Genomic DNA, 23,205 nt, shown 5'->3' with positions numbered 1-23,205 from the left:
TTAAAAGTAAATCATTGCACTGAAATAACACAAATGTGTTTTGGGTAGGCTACACATTACATTGTGTAAAAATATACATTTGTACAGTAGGACTATACAGTATACAGTACAGTAGTAAAATCTAATGAATACCTATAGCACATTTTCTTTTTACTTTAGCCTACCAGTAACACAAAATAAATCATGCTGCTGCATTTTACACATTAGTGTACAATGAGAATAAATGATTCTTTTAAATTGAAACTAAATGATTGTAGTGTTTTTTTTTTCTTTTCTTTTATCATTATTATTTGGCCTACTTAGTAGCCTAGCCAATTAACACAAAATAGATCGTGGTCCTATACAGATGCTCAGAATGAGCTGGAGGGGTTAGTGACACATGTGTTCCCAACACATTGGGGGAAACCAGAAGTGTCATAGAAATTTGTTTTCAAGGCTTGTAAGTACACCCTGATTTTAGTGAAAATTAGGTACTTAGCCTCAAAAATGCATTGAGCACAACTGGCAACACACAAGAGAAATGCCAGCAACAATTGCGACTGTTTAAAACGTGCTTTCAAAAGTTCTTAACAAATTGATGCAATTGTAAGTGTTGCAATTGTCGGCAGCTTTAGTACATCTCATTATATTTGAGAACCCTAATTTGCACTCCACCCCCTTTTTGCAAATTTATGCAGGAATGTCCATAATTACATATTAATCTAAGGTTGAACCACATAGAAAAACTGCTGTTGCAAAGCATTCCCTAAAAAGTCGCTAACAGCATTGCGCTTGTTTAGTACATTTCACCCAAGATTTCCGACTCGTTTGCAACTGGTTTGCGACTATTGCGACAGGAGCAACACTTTAGTACATCTACCCCTCAGTGTGACTTTCAATGGCTGCACATACTGTATAGCATTAATTTAAAGCAAAGACAGCTAAAATATTAAATAGATGCTATTTGCAAATTTAGTTTATTTATTTTATATTATGCACAGCAAGGGGAATTTGTTCTAACTTGTTTATTTTTCTTAATGCATTTAAACTGTGCATATTCCTCTAAATATTTAAGTATGTGTGAACGCTAACTTAATTGAATAAGACATTTTGAGACCAGATCAAACTAAAAAATCAGTTTAATATCAGAGAAAACTTATTATTAGTCATACCAGGGGAAATGTATTAAGTACATACAAGCTATTAATTAAAATCCTCTCTCTAATTCCAATTCAATCGATCCAAGCAGACATCCCATTCGGGATTTTAATAATAAACAACACCTGACCACACATGTGCCAGCTTTTACATGTGGGGGAAAAGCATGCAGACAAATATTCCAGATAATGCCTTCATCAGTCTTCATCTTGGATGACTTTAAGGTAAAAATCCAAAGATCAGAAGAATGTGGCACAGCATTAATAGATGAAGTATAAAGATGCAGCATGAAATGATGACAGTGTAGGATCTCAGGATTTGAGGTGCAGCCTCCAAAGACCACGGCACACCAGAAGGGAGAGACAGTTACAAAGGAGGCAATTTTATAAAACCACAGATGTTATACTTACCAACAAACCACCCATCATCACATTTTTCCATGACATCAACAATATCCCCTTCTTTGAGTTCCAACTCATCTTCATTCCTAGGACTATAATTATATAATGCCTGAAACCTGAAAAACAGAGGCGCAATACAATAATCCCGCCAGCACTACTGTATGTGTGTCTTTTTTATTTATTTGCATTATTATTATTGAAATGGCTGGAAAACATAGAAAAGAATACCATGTTTGTAGATCTATTAATTGAAAATGTGCGGGCCAGATGGTAAATATTAGAATGTTGGGAGTCTACATTCAGGCAATTTGAAAGGCTTATAATATTATAGCCTAAATTGACAAAAAAATATTATTTCGTTTTTCCAGGTGGTACACATTTTTTAAATATACACAATTTAAATAAATAAAATAAAAAATACTTACGGTTCTCCCCCACTATGCAAGTTGTCTTGGACAAAGACTGGCCGCTGTGGCTGAAATATTAAATATAAAATATAAACACATATAAACAAAACTGTTCTGAGTGTCCCCGCAAACAGTACATTATAAACAGGGCTTGAACTTCTTAGTTTTAACTGATAATAAATTATAGCATACCCCTCCCGAGGACATGTTTAGAAAAATAATTTTTGTGCTGATAAAACACAGAAATGTATAATTAAAAAAGGCTTTGTAACGGTTCAATCACCATTTTTGCACTGTGCAGTTGAAACAGTGTGTCTGTCCATGACGGAACCACAGACGTGCTTAATGTTGGTTTAAAAACCTAAATATGTGTTTGTGAAGCTACAATGGGGGCATAAAACCAAATCAGTTAGTCAGTATGGAAAGGGAAATTGTGGTTTGGTTGAAGAAACCATAAAAGGAAAGCCAGAAATCATATGCAAGTACAGCACTGCAGAGTTGTGATTCCTGAGAAGTTACACAACCTGTGTGGGATCTGTTTCCAGTAGTCCAGGTTGCAATGGGACCTGGGTTTTCTTTCCTCAATCCTACAAGGCTGACATCTGCACCTCCACATAGTAAGTTAACCTTTTTATGATTAAAATTCTGTAGGATAGATGTGTGTAATAATGAGTGTTACAAACCGAAATGTAGTGTGTTTGAAAAACTAAAAGCCTTAATTATACTGGAATTTCAAGGCCAAACACGGGCTAAATGGGTACTCCCCTGTTGTAGAAGAAATTTTGGAGAAAAAGCTGCTTGTCTTGACCTTGTAGGTACACGTTTTTTAAGCTGTGTATACACAGAACACATTATTCAAAACAGCTATGAAGAAAAATCAGTACACATCAAATTGTATTTTTTCTACAGTATACAAGCCAATTCCTCTGCGTTAAAATATTGACATGCATTTGTTTAATTTCATAATCTTTCTTTTTTACACAGCAACACACACAGCTTACACTACTACATCAGCATGCCTTCATGTTTAAATGTGTTGTCCAAACAATGTTATAATTTTTTTTATATACTGTACATTGCATTTGCACTAAATATTATTTTATATATATATATATATATATATATATATATATATATATATACATACTTAAAACCAGCTGATTGGTCCAGTTTAAATGAAATTAGACAGAATACATAAAATATACAATAGATGATATAAAGCTTTGACAAAAAACATGTTGTTTTTCAAAGACCCCCATATCTGAGCTGTAGTCAATATCACTTAAAAGCTCATGCAGATTTTCTCAAACAAAGACAAATTTCCACATGCACGTCAGACACCACCTCACCCACCAATAAAACAGTTTGGAAATGTGCACAGTATCAAAATATATGTTCTTTTATTGTGCTTTATTTTATTGTAAATCACAATGCTAGACTTCAAAGCACACAGAAAGACAGGTCATTAAAGTTAAAGGTATCCCTAAATGAACGTTCTTTAATTAATGTTATGTATATTCACAATTGTTCACATATGTTGATTTATTGACTGTTTAATCTCGAGCATACAGTAGATTAAAACTAAAGCTGCAGAAAGGGATACATGAACTTTAAAGGTTACAAAACAGACGGATTTACCAACAACCACAGCTGCTGAAGCCACACACAGGGTGCACACACCACCCTACCCTGTGAGACGGTGAAAAGCTTTGACCTCTAACTGGTGAGCCGCAGGATCTCCTGGACATCACTGGGCTACGAGGAGGTTTACCGACAACTACAATATCACGTTTTAAAAGAGGCTGAAAGAATCAAAAGACTAAGTAAGCCTTTATCATAGAAAGCACCGAATAGAAACAGAGAACGTCCACATGCTGTTAGAAATATAGTAAAATGCACAAAAAAGTGTGCGTGTGTGTCCCCCTAATTAAAGCCTTTGTAACAATATCTATTTTTTTTTCTTTTCCATTTGGATACAAATATGTTTAAATATTGCACTACAGCTACGGGTTTAGAAATAAAGAAACATATAGTACATGTTTAAAGGCTGGCATACATGGTATTAGAGTGATCAATTTTTGTAGTGTATTACAGGTAGTATGCCACAAGACCAATTGAGTGTGTTATATACTGCATATTTGATTTAATATTGAGTATTTTATTATGCATCAATCAATCAGTTACAGGAAAGCCTGGAACATGTTGTAAAAAGGTACTACTAACTACTGGACAGCAGATGGCACTACTAGATTTTTAAATGCAATCCAAGACAAAAAAGAAAAATGTGAACACTACTAATAGAACATAGAACACAAAAATATACGTCTAAGATGTAGCAATAATGCTGCAAAAACATCACTGAACAGCTGTAATTTCAAGTGTTGCAGAGAATAAGAGGTGATGCCAAAAGCTTAATAGGCTGCCAACCCCTAGTAATCCAAATTGTGAATTGGTCAGTCTCTTTATTCATTTTCTTTTCAGGATGAGTCCATTTTTTTTTAACCTTATACTCACCTCTCAAACATTTAGCTACATTAAACAATTTGGAGCAATGTTGTCCTGCAGGCTTATTATAGCCAGAACCAATCAAAATAGTTATGTATTATTTATTTTTCTTTAAATAAAAACATATCTATGTTGCTGTCATGCTTAGATAGTTGGGGTCCACTGAATGTAAAAAAGCACATTAAAACACCCCCACACCTCAAAGCCTCAAGCAGTTCCTTTTCTTTACCTTCAATTTAGACCTAGACTCCAGTCGGGGAGAGTGTTTTGAGGACAGAGGGGGGGAGTGCGTGGCAGCAGGCTGGGGAGATGACTTTGCGGAGTGTACCAATAATGAAGAAATGAAAGGGAGGTTTGAGGGGGAGGAAGAAAGCGGCAGAGACACGCCTGGAGAGGCAGAGGCCTAGTGAAACAGATAATGCAGACATAAAAATAAATGAACAAATACAAATTCAATATCAGGAATACATTTGTAGAAAACAATAATTCAAAGTTTAAAATCATTTTTGGATTGAAGTACTGTATGCACTGAATCATATTTATGTTACAATATGATTTAAAATATTACACAAAGCAACAATAATTATTGTGTGATCTACAAGAGCATCCTGAGACTGGATTATTCATAGCATTCACTTGATTGTTTGTTTATACAAAAACCTATATTTTAATGTTAAAATATTGTATTCATATAACACAGACTTTTTTTGTGGCTATACCTCTTTCTGACTATGTCTTGATTTTGAGTCTTCATTAGTCACATGGGCTACGCTTTTAGATGGTGTGGATGTCTTTTTGCTTTCTCCAGGTTCTTCCTCTATATAGAGTTTGGGAAGCTCCTCCAATACATCTGCTGCTCGTCTGTAAAACCCTGTGTCTTTCTGTAAGCCCCCGTTGTGGTTTCCTTGGATGATAGACAGCAGCTCTTCGCAAAGCTCCTCCTCCTGGTCTTCCCTGACCTGCTGAGTTTTGTCTGAGGAGCGAGGCTCAAAAGACTCTGAAATGACTAAATTACCAGTTTCTCTGTGCTTGTACGATTCCATAGTGTCAGAGAAACTAGCCTCCTTTCCTTCAACATCTATAGAATTTCTGGACTGCTTCTCACTAATGTCCTTTGTTTTTTTTTCAGCAAGGGTCATGTCACTGCCACACTTGTGGGCGCGTTCGTGTCGCAGTGAGGAGGTGAGGAATGGTGATAATGATCTTGGGACGAGATACGGCTGTGGTGAGTGGATGGTTTCAGATGAGCTGGAGAGGGCTTTGGGAGATGTGATTGGAATGAAATGCCCTTTCTGAACTTGAGATGTGATGGTTCTTGGAGAAGTGGTTCCTAGCGAAGTAGACGCCAGTGGCGCCAAATAGTTGAGCTCTTCCAAGTCAGACAGGAGGCTGCTTGGAAAGGGAGGGGGTGTGGGGGCAGGAGTGCAGGATGGAGACATCCCAACAGTCAGGGAGATCCACTCACTGGTGACAGCTTGGATATCAGGGTGTTTTTGTGGAATAAGGGAAGGTGAGGAGTGATGTCTGAGAGTAGGGGATGGAGTACTGAACCTTGGGTGGGAAGAAGTCTTGGGAAAGAAAAGGTAGAACTTAGAAATAAACAGCAAGAAATATAGGAAAAGTAAATTAAGAAAAGAAAAAGTAATAGTTTTAAAGGAAATTAGGAAAGAACAAACCCACAAATGTAACGACTTATATGTAGAAGTAACATTTCTGACCAATGTAAATTGACCTAATTGTAGACTGAGACCTGAAACAAAAATAAACTTGAATAATCATGAAAGTACTGCTACTATATTACTTAATTTAAAATCCACTACTAATTAAGTTTAAATCAAATCTCCAATATGAAAATTTATTCATATAAATAACTGAATAAATGACATGATTATGAAAAACATTTAACAGACACCCTTAGTGCGGTATTGTTACAGCGGACATAGTTCACAACACATATTTAATTTTAATTAGTTCACAAAGTTTCCCTATACAGAAAAGTATTGTCATTTGTCATTAAAAAAAATAGCTAACACAGAAAAACGTTATTATCATCTAGATTCCATTACCGAATGGGATATATCTCTTATAGCCCGAATTACCTGAGCACTTGTATCAAAGCATCTCCTTTAAGAGCCTCGTATGCGTCAGACGTCGTCTCCGCCCCAGGAGATAAATGCGAGTGACGCATAAGGCTCAGCGCCATTTTCTCTTCCGGCCTGCTGCGTTGGAGTGAACACAGTGACCTTGAAGGGTAATGGTTACTTTTCTATTTCAGGGAACCAGGGTTATGATAATAACCTAACGTTCCCTTTCAAGTACAAAATGTAACCATTAACTAATGGGATCAAATACCCAAGCCACCACAAATGAAGGACTTACAGCACTGGCAGATGTGCTAAAAAAAGAAGATAAACTACCTTAGCATTCTGTCCGAGGACCGATAAGGGTCCATGGCATATAGTCCACAGTGCAGTGAGGGACAGCCCACACTGAGTAACCTCAGCATTTAACACCACAAGTCCATAGAGGTATGTGACTAACTGCCCCTGGACTTAAAGTGGAACACAATAAAAAGCAGAATGAGTGGCTACCCTTAACACTCTGTTCCCAAAACCAGGGTTTTGCTGATCTATGACATTCAGTCGGTAGAACCTGGTAAAAGTATGAGACGTGGCCCATACTGCAGCTTTGCGATAACGCCCAAGATGCACTCTGTAATAAAGCCCAAGAGGTTGCAAGGCCTCTTGTGGACTGACCAGTGACCTTCTCTGGTGGGGTCAGATTGGCAAGATTGTATGCAATCCTGACTGTGTCTACAATCCACCTCAACAGCCGCTGTTTAGACAGGGTTTGTCCATGGAACTTAAGACCTGAAGCAGATAAACAATTGCTCGGACTGCCACCAACAGTGCCCTAACTGGACAGAGCGTATGGAACTTTCTCTCTCTGTTAGACTGGAAAGAAGGTGGATGGAAGCCAATTCCACTGACTGGTTGATATAGAAAGCAGAAATGCTTTAGGGGGAAAAGCAGGATTAGTGTGGAGAGTAACCTTAGACCAAGTTCACAAAACTGTCCCCACAGCTCCTGGGAAGGCAGTCATTTTTAATATGGCAAGGTGATACAGCTGCCAGGTAGACCTTAAGCATGGAGGGATATTTCCCTTTATCAAAAAGGTCCTGCAAAAATTGCAGTATATCTGCCATGGGGCACGTCGTGGGGTCCAGTCCACGTGACTGACACCACGTCAGGAATAACCCTATTTCTAACCATACTGGGAGCGTGTAGACCTGGGGTTCCCAAACTATTTTTGCTGCGCACCCTTCTAGTAAACAGTACAATATTTAGAAAAATATGATTTTCCTAAAATAACATAGTGTAACGTCGTGTATAATAATAATAGTAAAAGCAGTTTAATTTACTGTGTTTTGCTGTGAAACAACTAAATGGGCTTTTAAATCCTCCAAGCCCTTACTTTTGTATTTAAAAGTGGAATAAAAAACGAGAAAACGAAGGTGCAACATTTTAATAAGTCTTTAGTAATGTTATAGTACTTAGTAGTAATGTTTGTCCAGCTTAATTTTTTATTATAACTATAAAAGATTTATTTTATAAAATGTTGCACCCTCGTTTGTCTGTTTTATACATTCTGCACTCGAGCCAGAGCAAGACAGAGCTGCCTTCTTGCCACTACCAATGCAACCATGCTCCTGGTTATGGACCAAGCATCGGGCACCCTATCAAATATAGAGCGTTTGGGCTCATCTTCCGTGGCCCAAGGCACCTGCAGGGCTGTGGTAGCACATCTGATAAGGGAGGTGCGCTCCTCTAACAGGGAGGGGCTTACCGTGGGAGCCAAGATATCTGATTCCGCATCCTCGGACAGTAAGCTTGGCAGGGCTGTATTAAGGGCGGAGCTAGAGCGGAACTTCATTGTAATATTGCCGGAAGGGGGTTGTCATGGGGGATTCTCCATGTGATCTTCATATATAGTAGCGGCGTGACAAACACAACAAACTGTATACTGTACACATAATATTTCCTGTGTTGTCCGCTGATGTGAGTGGGTGTGTGAATCTGTCTTGCTGGCTAATCTCTCTCCCTATCAGCCTGCCTGCACATCAGTTCTGCGTGTGTATGAATGTGAGTGAATATCGATGGGCCAGTGGGTGATGAGTGGGCGGAGTCAGCGTCCATAAAAGGGCATGCTGCGTGCCAATTGAGGGAACTGAGTAGAGCAGGGAATATGTGAGAGAGAGAGAGAGAGAGAGAGAGAGAGAGAGAGAGAGAATAAACAGGCCATTTGAACAAAACAGCGCAAAAATGATTTGATAAAAACAAAAAAGCAGTTTTACTGCTTTCGCTGTACCCTGTTGTCTGTCACTTCATTGACCGCCAGAAACCCCGCACATAGCCGGTCGCTACAATATATTTCTTGCCACTAAGCAGAAAACTAAGTGTTTTGCGATATTGATTCCAAACTGCTTGCTGATTGTGGGATAAACAATACATTTGTATATCAGGTTTTGCATACAACGACATATTGTATTATATTTAAGTCTCGCTATGGTACTGGAACCCTCATACACAGGAGTGCAGAATAACTTCTCAGCTTTAAAACATCAGGTGTGAGTGTGACTGTGGCAGTCTGGCTCGCAGTGGTGAGGTGGATGACGTCACGGACCAGGAAGTAACTGACACCAAAACAGTGGATGGGCGGGTGAAGCTGAATGCTGCGGCACTCAGCGTATTTATTAATAAACAAAACAAAAGATTTAACAAAACACAAAACAAAAGGGCACGAGGGCCAAACGAATGAACAAACAAACAAGTAAGTGATGTGCTGGGTAATCCAGCACGTTTTAACCATTGTTTTTTAAATGTTGCTTTCTCTCTCCGCTCTCCCGTACTCTCCTCTACACTCCCAACCTCGAGTGCAGAGAGCTGCAGGTTTATATACTCTGGCCGATCTTATTATCCCTCGGCCAGAGTCTGCACGCGTTTGGTAAGGATGCATGACTGTCAGCTAGTTAAATAATCAGTAGCTGATCAGCCATGCATCCTCACAGGGTTTTTAAATATAATAATAAAAGACGCAGCGCTTTTACCCGCGCCGCAAACAAAAATACAAATAATAATACATAGAGGCGGGACACTCCGCCACAGTGACAGACTTGACAGTGATAATAGATGGTCCTCCAAAAATGTACGTGCCCCTCATTATTTTTTTGAAATACCAAATCGCACAGTATGCCACTCAAAACCACTTGACAAATGTGAGGGGCACCGGCAAAACAGCTGACATTTTGAGTTAAGTTTCACTTTCAACATGTCGGAATGTTAAAGTAAACTAATTTGTCTCTTTAGAGATGCAACACAGATGCTATAATATTTTTACTGATCTGTATTTGGAGTTTACAAGGACACACTATCACAATTGTTACTTTATTCCTTTATTTGTTTTCAAACTGCCGAAGCTTTTTCTTTTTTATTGATGAGCCAGTTGTCGGTGAAACAATTTAACCTGCTGTTTTTTTTTTCCATCATGGAACAGATATCGATACATTTGGTTGTATATGCAGGTAAAGATTATTGATGCAGCATTTACCGCCGGAAATGTAGTTAAAGCTCATATAGTCTAGGGTGCATGGCACATCTTAATGTACGCGCATCAAAAATACAGCAGCAGCCATACATAGGTTATTAAAATGTGCCGTGTGCCCTGGACTATGATATGAATGATAAGTCAAAATACATTTGAAATTGTTCAGTATGTGTTCTCTATGCCATGCGCTATACAGCAACACATTTGTAGAGCTCATTTTTGCGGTGGTGGCGGGGAGTGGAGGAGGGGGGGGGGGGTTTGGGTTGGGTTGGGGGAGTAAGTGGCCTGCTCTGTGACTGTCTGCAGGTCATTTGGCCCACCGTTGAAATTGAATTGCCGACCCCTGCGCCAGTGTCAGAGATTCAGAGTGGTCCCTGGAACAGCGGGCCAGCCTGCTTTCTAGAATCCTCCTAGCAAAATGAGTAGAAGATGTACAAGAGCTGCAGTCTTTAACTGCTCCCTCTACATGCTCCCTTCCCAGGCAGTGGATGCACCTGTCGTGCTTATCCTCTGCCGGAATGTTTCTCTTGCAAACAGAACAGAGGTGAAACCCAGGCATGGTACAAGGTTGAAAAAACAGTTCAGCCTTGCAATGTATGCACACAAGAACAGACAGAAAGCTGACTGGTGTTGAAAGTTGCTGTGCACAAAAGTGGAGCACTGTCTAACCGAACATGGTAACTGGTACCGATTCTGGTATGACTAGGTCACTGGTACAGGCTGTGGTACTGACTAGTACCGGTTCTGGTACTGACTAGGTCATTAGTACAGGCTCTGGTACCAACTGGTACTGACTCTGGTACTGACCAGGTCACTGGTACGGGCTCTGGTACTGACAGAGCGAGTCACTGGTACCAGTTCTCGTACCGGCTCTGTACCAGGACAAGTGGCGTGCAGGTGAAGACCTGAAAAAGCCACTGGCAACTGCAAGCATGCACTGTTAAACAGACAGGCGCTGCAGTCACCTGCTAACTAGAATAAATCTAGTAGCCTTCATTGTCAGTGAAGCAAAAGCAGACACAACGACGGTAAAGAGACAATCAGAATATTCTCAGGCTGAAAAATGCTCCTGCCAATTCGACAGCGCAGTGTAGCTAAAAAGCCATTAACACTGGCAGTGTCTCCGTAGTGCAAAAAGCTGACTGGAAAAAACAGACAGCTAGCACAGTATACCGTCTGTGTACAGAGGCGGACCTAGTACAGACAGACAGCCTACGTGCATGCTGTTTCTGAAAGAAAAACAGAAAATAATTAAAACTTGCTAATAATTCTATACAACATTATATATATATATATATATATATATATATATATATATATATATATATATATATATATATATATATATATATATATATATATGCTAGCAAGAATTATTATATTATTATATTGACTCACAAAGAGCCAAGCATCAAGGGAGAAAGCGTGAAAACTTAGCCGCAACAAGGGAATGCATCCTGGGGAAGGGGCGGGGAGAGCCGCCGGCTTTGCGCAGCAGACAAGGCCGCAGAGGGGACTTAATCAGAACCTAGGCTATGAAAGAATCATACGCTTAAAATAAGCAAAATTATTTCCATAGTTATGACAAAAAAGTCAGTGCTCACTCCTTTCCCAGGCAGGCTGAAAAAAAAATGGCTCTGGGCCTTATGCGTCACTTGTATTTATCTCCTGGGGGCGAAGATGACGTCTGATGCATACAGGGCTTTTAAAGGAGCAGCTTTGATAAAAGTGCTCAGGTAATTCGGGCTATAAGAGATATATCCCATTCGGTAATGGCTACATTTCGTACTTGAAATGAAACTGTATTTGTTTTGTTGCTTGCACTCTGCTAAGAGCACAAAGTAGGCATACATTATTATATACTTAGGAATTAAATAATAATAATAATAATAATAATAATAATAATAATAATAATAATAATAATAATAATAATAATAATAATAATAATACCCTGTTGATATCATCAGTATTTGAGAGCTGACTTTTTGTTGTACAGTGAACACTGTAAGTTAGTATCCAGAAAATTTGAGTTGACAAGTGCTCTCAATAGGGACCATTCTCACTGGTGTAGAGTCTTATATCCATGACTGAAGAATGTGCTGGTCTCTGAGCTTTAGAAGGTTTCAGCCTATAGTACATCGGCATACATCTTGACAAAACTATTTTAGGTGGTTTGTCAGGACAATAAATGTTCTTTATGGTGTCCATTTTATTTGAAGAGTTTTTAATTTGGATATGGATGTTCCACAAACATCTAGCGCGTGAGCTAATTTCTTTAAAGCAATTTAAAAAGGAAAAAAAGATCAGTTTTAAAAACATGTATTGAATAGAAGTTCAATTCAGAACTGTCTTTCTTGAGTCACCTTTAGAAACATCATGTGTCCTCCATCGCTTACATTAGAAACAGTGGTAACTACAGTATTGAAAATGTAGAGGCCCACTGTACCTGCCCGTGCCTGACCCTGGTTGAAGCTAAGGGTTCTGTATTAACAAAGCCAAGTCATTTCTAAGTTTTGGCCCGATTAACATGCTGAGATGACCTCTGACTGAGGGTTGAACAGATACATCATTCACTTTCTGTACAAGACAGGATGACTGTGTCTTAAACATATAATTTACCAGTAAATAAAACACTTTTTGTTATGTTTAGCAGCGATGAATACAAATACGAACCAATAGACAGGTAATTTGTTCCAAACTACCACAACCACAGATTAAAACAACCTCAGACCAGATCTACTATTGCTGTACATAAGAGATGTTTCAAATTGTTTCAAAATTGTGCATCTGAGTAGGTCTTTATTAGCACCAACAGAAATAAATGTATGAACTCCAACAAAGTAAAATAATAAGAATAAACCTCTCATTGAAAAGGGATTTCCTGGAGAAAAAATAGGGTAGCATTACAAAAACAAGAACTCATTCATACCTTTTTAGAAGCTAAGGTGTGTATCATATCACTGGAATAGCTCTGAGGTATTGATGGATCCGGATAGTCACCTGGGCTTCTACTTGAGCCCTTCTTGATGACATTCACATAGGACACTGGAAATATTCCTTGTTTACTGGTTCCAGGTATCTTTCCTTCATACCAATTCTGATCCACTTGTCGAAGAAGTACGACTCTCTCTCCCTAAAAAAATGTATTTCAGTTTTCAGAATTTAAACCCACAAAACACTCTCACACGCAAACAACATTCACTGCATTTTTCACATACCAGGGGCTATTTTAATCAATATCTAAACATTTTTTAATCAACATCTTGGGAAATTGTAAGTTAAAAGGATGGGTATATACTGATGCACAATGAAAATGCAACAGTCTTACATAATATTATTTACATTTTAAATAGTGAGCAGATAGGTTTGTTAATTGTTTATGTAGTATTGTTCCTCCAAAATACTGAGCTAAAGTCATGTGATTTCATAAAAACGCCAGATGCTCAGTGTTTGGTATTTGAGTTTGGTATTAAAATTGCCAAAATGAGTTGATTAAGAATCTGTATCAATAGCCATTTGAAAAGATTTTTAATTAACGCAGGAACAGTGAAAGATACGACCATGCACCACTTGAGTAATGAAGATCGGCCTGTTGCTATTGGCATGATTGAAGGCGGTCTGTCTGTGAGAGAAGTTGCCTGGAGAATGAGATGTTTTGCTTCAACAATCAGCAGACTGGTCCAGAGAAACAAAAAAAAAACGGTTCTGTGAGGGACAGGCCACGTCCTGGAAGGCAGAGGGTCATCACACCGGCCGGAATGTTATGCTGACTGTTTCGTTCTTCAAGCCAACCGATGGGGCGGTGGAAGTGTGATGATGTGGGGAGGAATCTCCTTTAACACAAGAACGCCTTTGGTGCAGATTGAGGGCAACCTTACTGCTCAGCGATACACTGACGAAGTCCTTGAGGCAACAGTTTTTCCATTCCTGCAAGCCAATCTATCAATTTTCCAGCAGGACAATGCAAGACCACACAGTGCTAGGATTACAATAGCACAACTGCAAGAAAACAATGTCGAGGTCTTGCCCTGGACAGCTTTTTCTCCTGACCTGAGTCCAACAGAACATCTGTGGGACCAAATCGCCAGTGCCATCCACAAGAGACAACCGCGACCAGTCAACCTTCGCCAGCTGGCTGCAGCTGCACAGGAAGAGTGGCGGAACATCCCACAGCAATCTATCCAGAGGCTGATCAAGTCTATGCGTCAATGCTGCCAAGATTGTGTTAATGCTCAGGGAGGTCATACCCGATACTAACTTTGTAATGTTTTCACGTTTCATACTGAAAACTTATCATGATTCTTTGATCTGTATTTTTGTTCAGATTTTCTGTGATTTTGTTTGATATCTATGTTTAAAATATTTGATTAAATCCAATAGACTTGAGTGTTGCGTTTCTTTTGTGCATCAGTATACGTAAACAGTCAGCACTCACATATCCGACTGTAACAGGGGAGATCTGTGCTGACTATCTGACGGATGCAAGATTCTGCAGGAAGAGGGCAGCAGCCCCGTAAGATTCGCCTGTCAATTATAGCAGTGACACAGAGAGGTTGGGTGGAGGTGGGCCTTGGGAGGTCACTTGGCCTATAAAAATAAATAACGCTTTGCTGTTTTTGGCCCAGCACATTTAGGAAGAACGGCAGTGGGAGCTCTGTTCGTAAACTTGGATTTTAAAACATAACAGAATGCCAGTGTCTGGAGAGAAAGAGACAGGCAAGCACGGCTAAAGGATACAGCCGATATTAAAAAGAAAATAATCATAATTACGTACCCGAGTGGGACGTGTATAGCTAGCGGGGAAAACCTGGGCCATCCCACAGAGTATTGTGAGGGAACACCACAGTGTAGGTTGGAGACCAGAGCTGACCGGTTTAGCGGCAGTGGGGGGCGCTGCACAAAGCAGCACCTTTTATTCTGTAGTTTTATTTTCCCTTTTCCTTTGTGCCTTTTGTTTTCATTATTATTTTGAGCACTTGCATGTGTGCCACGAGTGAACGTCCAACCTTTTACCATTGCTGGTATCGGGTTGTGCTCTGCAGCAGTACCACAATGCCACCTTGTGGCGGAAATACATCAATGCACCAAGCGGCGTTTCAAATAAAGTTCTGTCTCCTGTGTGTCAGTGAATTTCCCACACCCTTCCACACCGACTCTATAAAATGTTGACTTCAGTGAGTTAAAAGAGTGTGACGCAAATCTGATTATTTAGTTTTGGATCGTTCCAACCCTTGTCCGTTTTTCAGGGAACACAAAAAAGATACAATGTAAAAAATACATAGCTGAAAGGACTGTTTTAAAATAAGTATGTTTCCATTGAGATGTACTGTAGTTGGTTTTGGTGGTACAGTACTATATTTTCAACAGAAGAAGTATTTTAATTCAGAATGATATGATTCTGAAAACATTACTTGCCAAAAGAGACGACTGTGGACACGTGGACTGTAATACAGTACATACTATTAAATCCGGTATGTATTGTAGCAGTATGTACAATTCCCCACTAGCAACCCAACAGCAAAATGAAATAAAAATGTTGCCCATGCACAGAACTGCATAAAACATAAAAGGCAAAGCAATTTAGCAAACGACAAATAAATAAAAAACACAGTTTCCAGAATTAAAACAGTATCCAAAGTCAGTATTCAAAATTGCAGAATATAGTGCTCAATAAGGCTCTAATGTCACAGTTCACTTGAAAAGAAAATGCAATTAAAAAAAAACACAGTATCTAAAACTGTTTAATGATTTACTGTTTTACATGACAGCAGCTGGTCTCGTTCGACTTGTTGTTGCTTTATTTTCGTCAGGTGAAACTGAAGGAAGCGCCGTGTAACTGCATAATAAAGACAGACTGATTTCCGCATGCGAGAAAAGAATATATTATATATGTATATATATTTAACATTGAAGAGATGGTTTTTGTATCAGAAAACTGGTCGGAAATTGCGTGTGACAGGTAAGTGCATACATTTGTTACATTTCTATCTGAGTGTCGTATATCCGAGTGCTGACTGCATGCTGCATTTTCCTACTATTTCATTTGTCACCTATTTAACATCTTATTGTGCATATTCTGTATGATTCTCTTTTTTTGTTTCTTAACGTGCTTACGAACTCCTGACTTCCCCTCAAGGCTGACTGTGCATATATTAGCGCTCTGTTGTGGTGAAGCATTATGTACTGTGCCTGTGCACCATTGATATGCTTCCCTACCTCGAACAGGCCTTTCATAAACATAGCAAGCAAAGACCCAAGCAGAAACAACAATAGAGAATCATATACAGAGCACACGGAATAGCATATGAAACAGATATTGGATTAAGTATAAGGATATACTTAATGACTCCCATTAATGAAATCATGTGAATGAATGTGAATCAATCTTTATTGGGTTAAGATGTACTGATTCACATTACATATTTTCCTTCAACTAAAAAGGGAATTCAAATTGACCCTATGTATTATTATGTATGAGGTAAACAGAGGACACAATGTCAGCAGTTAGTTAAACACAGCACACCTTTATGCAGAATGGGTTGTCATTTTGTGACACGGATCATTATCTTACTTGAAATCTGGATTGAAAAACGGATTGAAATCCAGCATATTGAATAAACATGTTACCTTTCTTAGTGACAGCTCCACATTCGTGTCTGCTGTAAAGGTGTATTTGGCCACAGCCTCTCCTATCTCTCTTATCTGTGCTGGCGGGGGCGGTCTTGTGGGCTGAGATTTTTCTGTCGACAATACTTTCTAAAGAGTGACAGAGATGAGGTTTAGAGAGTTACATTGTACATGGTTTTAGGGACTACTGTATATATATATATATATATATATATATATATATATAAATTAAACAAAAAGGAAAATAACACACCTCAACATATGAAATGGGGAAGATCCCCACTCGCCCATGATGTTCTCCCTCATACCAGTTTTGATCGATTTGCCTGAGGATGTAGACCGTATCTCCTTTCTTGAATGTCAGTTCCCTGAAAGGCATTGCTCCCAGGTTAAATCTAATCTATAAGTCACTGAGGTTATCGACCATTTCAGCACTTCCCCCATTTCTGAGTAGCAATAAGGCAGTATAAGGTTTGTGCACATACATAAAAGGCAGTGCTTTGTGTGGTCACTGATTTAGCTAGCAGCTGTCTGAATATGCCTTTCTTTTTTTACTTAAAGGAATGGTTGCTTGGCAGCCCTAAAAAGCTACTTTTTTCCTTTTCACTGTTTTTTCTTCCAAACCTTCCAGTCTTTATTTTATATTTATACACTGTATATATTGTTGTCACTAAGATTCGACCCCCATTTTTCAGTAACATTAAGTACAACTATTTAAGCCACAGGGAATCATACCATTGCAGACCTGTGTTTTTATTGTATTAAACTTTTAATAAGGATAATTCACTAGCAGAATTAATACAATTACAAAACAGTATGATCCAATTTTGATCACAGTGCAAAGTGAAACGCAAACACTATTACCATATACAACATTGAATAGGGAATTCCATAATCTGCATTAGGTATTCATGTTTTCATTGTACTTTGCCAATTTAGCCCATATCAAAAAATGTCGATTGAAAACTATACTCACTTTGATGTTTGAGCCTTAAAATCATATATTGCTCTGGCTTGCTGCTTCTGAAAAAAGCCACATATATAAGAGAACATTATACATACGTAGCCCAGTAATATTTGTTAGATCTTGTTATTATACAGCTCTTTAGAGCGTTAGTAAATGTAACTTATGTTTCATGTATTAAGTCAGACACAAATTAATACAGCTGATCAGAAACGAAGAACAGAAACGTTGCTGTTTGTAATCTAACAGGGACTCATTACCTCTCTATCTGGAGTTCCTCTTGTTGGAGTATAGCGACCCACATCAGCAGAAGAAGAAAAGCCCCTAGAGGATTCCCGATCTATTCAAAATAAATTGGTGTAATGTGAATGGAAATCCAATACATTTAACAGACAGAGACCAAGTGCAGTGTTTCATTAGTCATTGTTGACTTGCATATGCTGTACTTAAAACTGCAAAACGATGGGTTGTACCTTAATCTTGCATCAGTCTGATATGATTAGCCTCAGCTGAAACTTGAAAATAATACTGTTCTGGTGTCTTGAAATCAAATATATACTATATAAACAACAGGTGATATTAAAATCTGAGTGGTTTAGGTTTAAAACAGTTTACATCAACCCTTTAATCAATGTTGGGACCATATGGTAACCGCTCATTAGTGTTATTCATGTTTACAGCATGCAAGATATTATAAGATCCTAATGTCCCTTGCAGTAAATATGTAATGGTTTTACTTATTTTCAACATTGTTTGGATATAACCATTTATCACTAGGTCAACATAATATTTCTTAGATCACCTTTAAAATTGAGATAGATTTAAGTATCCTGCCAGTGCATAACCTTTCTGCTAAGTCTCAAGGTACTGATAATCTGCAAATTAGAGCTCAGACTTGTTTCATGACCAGCTGTGTTTCTAAAATGGCTTACCAAGCTTTGAATTTTGACCCATATGGATAGTTGAAGGTCCTTTTGGTATTAAATATATGTGTCATTTGGCCCACACTTTTAAAACTTTAAACCCTGCTTATGTCACTTTAGAAAAACAAGTTTGGGATTCCTTAAAGCATTTTTGGAGTTGAGTCTCTTTAGCCATATATGCAGATTGCTAACAATCAGTTACAGTTTTGTGAATAGGTCACAATCTCTGTTTCTGTGTCCCCTATTCAAATATAGTGTACATGCACAGATAGTGACGCACACATGTATCTTTAACTAAAAGAGATGTGTAAAAATAGCAGAGGAATATCTATCATTCAGTGCAGGAATGCAGGCCCATTTTAGACTGGCCATCATTTAAAACTCTTCTTCAGCTGCTCCAAACCGCAATTATCATATATCACTGGCTGCTTCTATTAGCAGATGCATTTCGTGTTTAATAGGCATACACAAAAAATAAAATAACTAAAATATATTTTTCATAACACTGGATAAGTGTTTATTTTCTTCTCCATGCATGGTGTCTCAACTGTTCAAAAACATGAGAATCCTCATATACTAATACAGATTCAAACTTCAAAAAATGTGACCTAAACATGTTGACAGTAATTTGCTATTTCTTTTTGACATTGTAATATCTCCACTCCAATGTAGGAACCCAAAAATAATTTAACCCAATATGGTTTTGGTCTTACTTTTAGTAATTCTACTATTAAGGGGTAGATGCACTAAAGTGTTGCGCCTGTCGCAATAGTCACAAACCAGTTGCAAACAAGTCGGCAGTCTAGGGTGAAATGTACTAAACATTTCAGGTGTTGGGATCAATAGACTGCACACAGTGCCACTAACCTCTCCAGCTCATTCTGAGCATCTGTATAGGACCATGATCTATTGTGTGTTATTTATTATTATTATTATTTATTTCTTAGCTAGGCTACTAAGTAGGCCAAGTTAAAAATAATAATAATAATAATAATAATAATAATAATAATAATAATAATAATAATAATAATAATAATATATGCTAAAATCATTTAATTTCAATTTAAACTAATCATTTATTCACATTGTGCACCAATGTGTACAATGCAGCAGCTTGATTTATTTTTGTTATTGGTAGGCTAAAGTAAAAAGAAAGTGCGCTAGGTATTCACTTGATTTTATTACTGTACTGTATAGGCCTACTGTACAGATATTTTTACATAATGTAATGTGTAGCCTACCCAAAACACATTAGTGTTATTTCAGCGCAATGATTTGTATTTAAAATACATTGAGCACTTTAAATGTATGTGTGTGCGATTTTATTGTATTGTTTTTAAACCCGACACCACCTCCAAACACGTCCGGTTTAGTGTGGGGCTACTGTATGATTATGAAAAGCTTTTGGGGGGTGAATGTGGGGACCCCACTATATGGGATTAAACTGCCTTTCATTTTTTATTAGTATTAAACAGTATTAAAGTAAGTAAAATGAAGACAGAACAGAATGCATTGTACAGATGACTTTTTTACATTTAACAAAAACAATGTTATTTTGATTCTTGCACCCTTGCATTGCAGAGACGTTATCCATCGGGCACCCTCTGCTGCAGCAAAGCACAACTCAAATCCCTCTATTTATATGAACAATGTTGCACGACTCTCACAATGTATAATGTTAGAGATCTCGCTAACAATACACAACAAATATGTAAATTAGTATATTGTGGCTGTCTTCATTAATATATTTTCTCTTAGTACATACGACAAAATGTTTACTTTGCTAAGTGTCGCAACGAAAATGCAAATTGCCGTATGTTTGCGCTGCGACTGGCCCATCTTAGTACATCTACCCCCAAGTCTTTTACCACGAGAAGAAATTGTTTGAGGCAGATTAATAGCCTAAAACATTTGTTTTTAAGCATGCTTTAAAAGAAGTAATAAAAACAACAAATAATAATCATTACTGTATTGTAATATGATTGTGAATGAATATTAGTGCATGAATTTTACATATAACACACACACACACAATAAAAATGAATGCATATCTGACAAGTACCCAAAGAAGGCAAAAAGTAAGAAAAAAACAAAGGATAACATCAATGGGAAAGGACATCAAAAGTTATTGGCAGTACCATTAAAGTCGCTTCCCTAGTATATATATATATATATATATATATATATATATATATATATATATATATATATATATATATACACACTGTATACATATATAGCTATATTTTGAGTGCAAAGACAAATATTCTGAGAGGAATAAAACAATTAGAACAGTGTAAAACTAACAAGAAACAACTGCATAGTAGTTTTTCTGGCTAGTTTTAGACTTTTAAAATTATATTCTTATCTGAAAATGTCCCCTTGCCTTTGCTACAGTACTATATATAATACCAAGAAATAAAAATGATGATAGTTACAAAAGGTCTGCAGCAGTTTGTGCTTTTCATTATTTCTATAACATCCTGCAAACCTTAATTTAAAGGTGTTCCAATTAGAAAGCCAATTCCTTCAGATTCAATTCTACAGTTAACTCTCTATCCTTAGTTCTTTAAGGATTTCTACAAGACACAAATGGAAATGGGTGGGATGACATTTTGTGTGAAGAGTTCAAACACATGTTAAGCGAAATGGGGGCTTGTACAATCCACCTTGATAAGACTGTGCATTATCGTTCCCTTGGTTGTTGTTGGTGTCCATATCTTGATACGAGGAACTGCGGGGTAATCTTCCATAATCCGTCTGGTATGAAGGATAATTCACAAGGCCATCTTGTGGCTGCTGTTGATAAGGCTGTTGTAAAGGGCTCCTCCTCCTCATGGCTTTCAGAGAGGAGTTTCTTTCTGGAATATCAGGAAGCAGTTCTGCTAGGAGTCTATGTAATATACTGTTATCTGGAAGGCTCCCCCTCCTTTTTTCAGCTTTAATGTGTTCGTAGATGTCCTTTAAAGCCGAGTCCAGCGCTTCATAAACTGATGTCTTTGATTTAGTTTTTTCAGTTAGTTTTTGAGGAGGCAAGCATTTTTTTCTCCTGAAAGGCACTGGGCTGACTAGGAATGCTAACTTTGACAAGCCAGACTCAGCTTCTTCTTTCTTTAGCTGCTGCTTCCTTTCTTGTTTAGCCCTTTCGTGCTTAAGCATAGTGGTGAACCTGGTGTTGGAGGCTGGGCATCTGCCCTTGCAGGAGGTGACCAGGTGTTTGTGATGTTGATGATGGTGGCCTGACCCGTAAAAGCTTTCGGAAGAGGTGAAGGAGAAATGGTCAAAGTCACTTTCGCTGCAAAACGAAGAACCCTCAATCTGAATAAAGTCACTGAGGTCGGACACCACTGGGTCATGCTCACTGTCCGAGTAATCAAATTGGGATGTCGACCGTTGCTGATGTTCATTGGTGACTTCGATGTGGATTGGCACCACAGTTTTTGACTTGTAGTACTGCTGTTGCCTCTCAGTGGGTTTTCTGTTCGGATGCTCATCATCCAGTAATGACTCAATGGAAAAGCGGCGCTTGGGACATGTTCCCCTTTTAGAGGAGCCCAAAGTACCATCAGATAATGTTTCGTCAACCAGATTTGGCATGGATTTGGATTTTTGGATCATTCTTTCAAATTCAGAAATCCTTGTTGGCACCATGTCTCTGGGAACCTCCTCACTGGACTCTCTCCAGCCTGCAAGCATGCATTTGTGCTGTTCTTGTTCATACTGTAATATCCTGGATTTTACTGAGCAAATCACCTCACAGCTTAACAAGTCTTTTCGGTTGATGTGGTGCATCTTCCTGTACAGCTTTAAGAATCCTGGAGCGTTGTGTGCTGATCTGTGTCGCGCTCTGGGTCTGCGGGGCTCTGATCCCTCACAGCACACCCTAAAATAGGAATCTTTGGGTTCTTTGTCACACATCAGTGACCCCACACTTTCCGACCTCATCTGCGCTTCAGCTAAACTCTCGTGTTCATCCGTCAGAAGATCATCACAGCTGCGAGACTTCAGCTTTGGTGATACTGTTTCTTCTGCACTACTCCAAGTTCCTGCATTTTGCCGGTTCATTTGCCATCTGTTCTTGAAACTGATTGACCTCTTTGAGCCAAGTGGAATGACCGGGAAAGGCGGATTGTCATCGTAACTGTAGTCTAACGCACATGAGGCATTCTGGTTGGGACCTGAACAACTTAAAAGGGATGAGTACATTTTGCTAATATTCCCACCTTTGAAATCCATGGAGCAGCATGGCAAGAGAAAGACATGAGAATAAATTAACAGATTCTCAAAGACATTCAGTTATAAGTAGAAGGGAGAAAGGAAGAAAATGCATTTTCTTGAGAAGGAAAGCAAAAAATAAGAGACAGGTAGTCATAAGCACTACGTGTGCAGCAAATAAATACCCTCTACTTGATGCTGCAAAGTCCATTTATATTCAAAGATTTACAGGTAAAATAAAAAATAAAAAAATACTGTTGGTAAAAATGTACATTCCTTCAAGACATGCACAAACATAAACTCACTCACTAAAATATTAATTTTCCTTTAAGACATGTACATACAAAATGATTAAAGCACAAACTATTTCCACTATACATTATAAAAAATAATTTCAATATTTTAATTTAGGGGTAAATTCA

The 23,205-nt window shown here is 38.2% G+C and overlaps 1 protein-coding gene across 18 annotated transcripts in view; it reads right to left on the bottom strand.

The window, feature by feature from the left end:
- Positions 1-23,205, bottom strand: part of LOC117421159 (sorbin and SH3 domain-containing protein 2) — a 146,517-nt gene that overhangs the window by 3,200 nt on the left and 120,112 nt on the right. For 10 of the 18 annotated variants that reach the window (XM_059027214.1, XM_059027208.1, XM_059027203.1 and 7 more), the window contains 11 exons: positions 21,238-22,791; positions 17,906-17,985; positions 17,658-17,704; positions 16,935-17,049; positions 16,682-16,810; positions 12,984-13,187; positions 5,170-6,018; positions 4,680-4,853; positions 3,634-3,747; positions 1,964-2,013; positions 1,548-1,654 (listed from right to left, as the gene is read on the bottom strand). In XM_059027214.1, the coding sequence (XP_058883197.1) occupies positions 1,548-1,654; positions 1,964-2,013; positions 3,634-3,747; positions 4,680-4,853; positions 5,170-6,018; positions 12,984-13,187; positions 16,682-16,810; positions 16,935-17,049; positions 17,658-17,704; positions 17,906-17,985; positions 21,238-22,791 (3,423 nt within the window). The remainder of the gene's footprint in view (positions 1-1,547; positions 1,655-1,963; positions 2,014-3,633; positions 3,748-4,679; positions 4,854-5,169; positions 6,019-12,983; positions 13,188-16,681; positions 16,811-16,934; positions 17,050-17,657; positions 17,705-17,905; positions 17,986-21,237; positions 22,792-23,205) is intronic. The other 8 variants (XM_034035178.3, XM_034035179.3, XM_034035182.3 and 5 more) reach the window with 6 other exon arrangements.

Source organism: Acipenser ruthenus, chromosome 1 (assembly GCF_902713425.1).
Source record: "Acipenser ruthenus chromosome 1, fAciRut3.2 maternal haplotype, whole genome shotgun sequence".
Classification (NCBI taxonomy): Eukaryota; Metazoa; Chordata; class Actinopteri; order Acipenseriformes; family Acipenseridae; genus Acipenser; species Acipenser ruthenus.
This window is presented reverse-complemented; position numbering and strand designations above follow the sequence as displayed.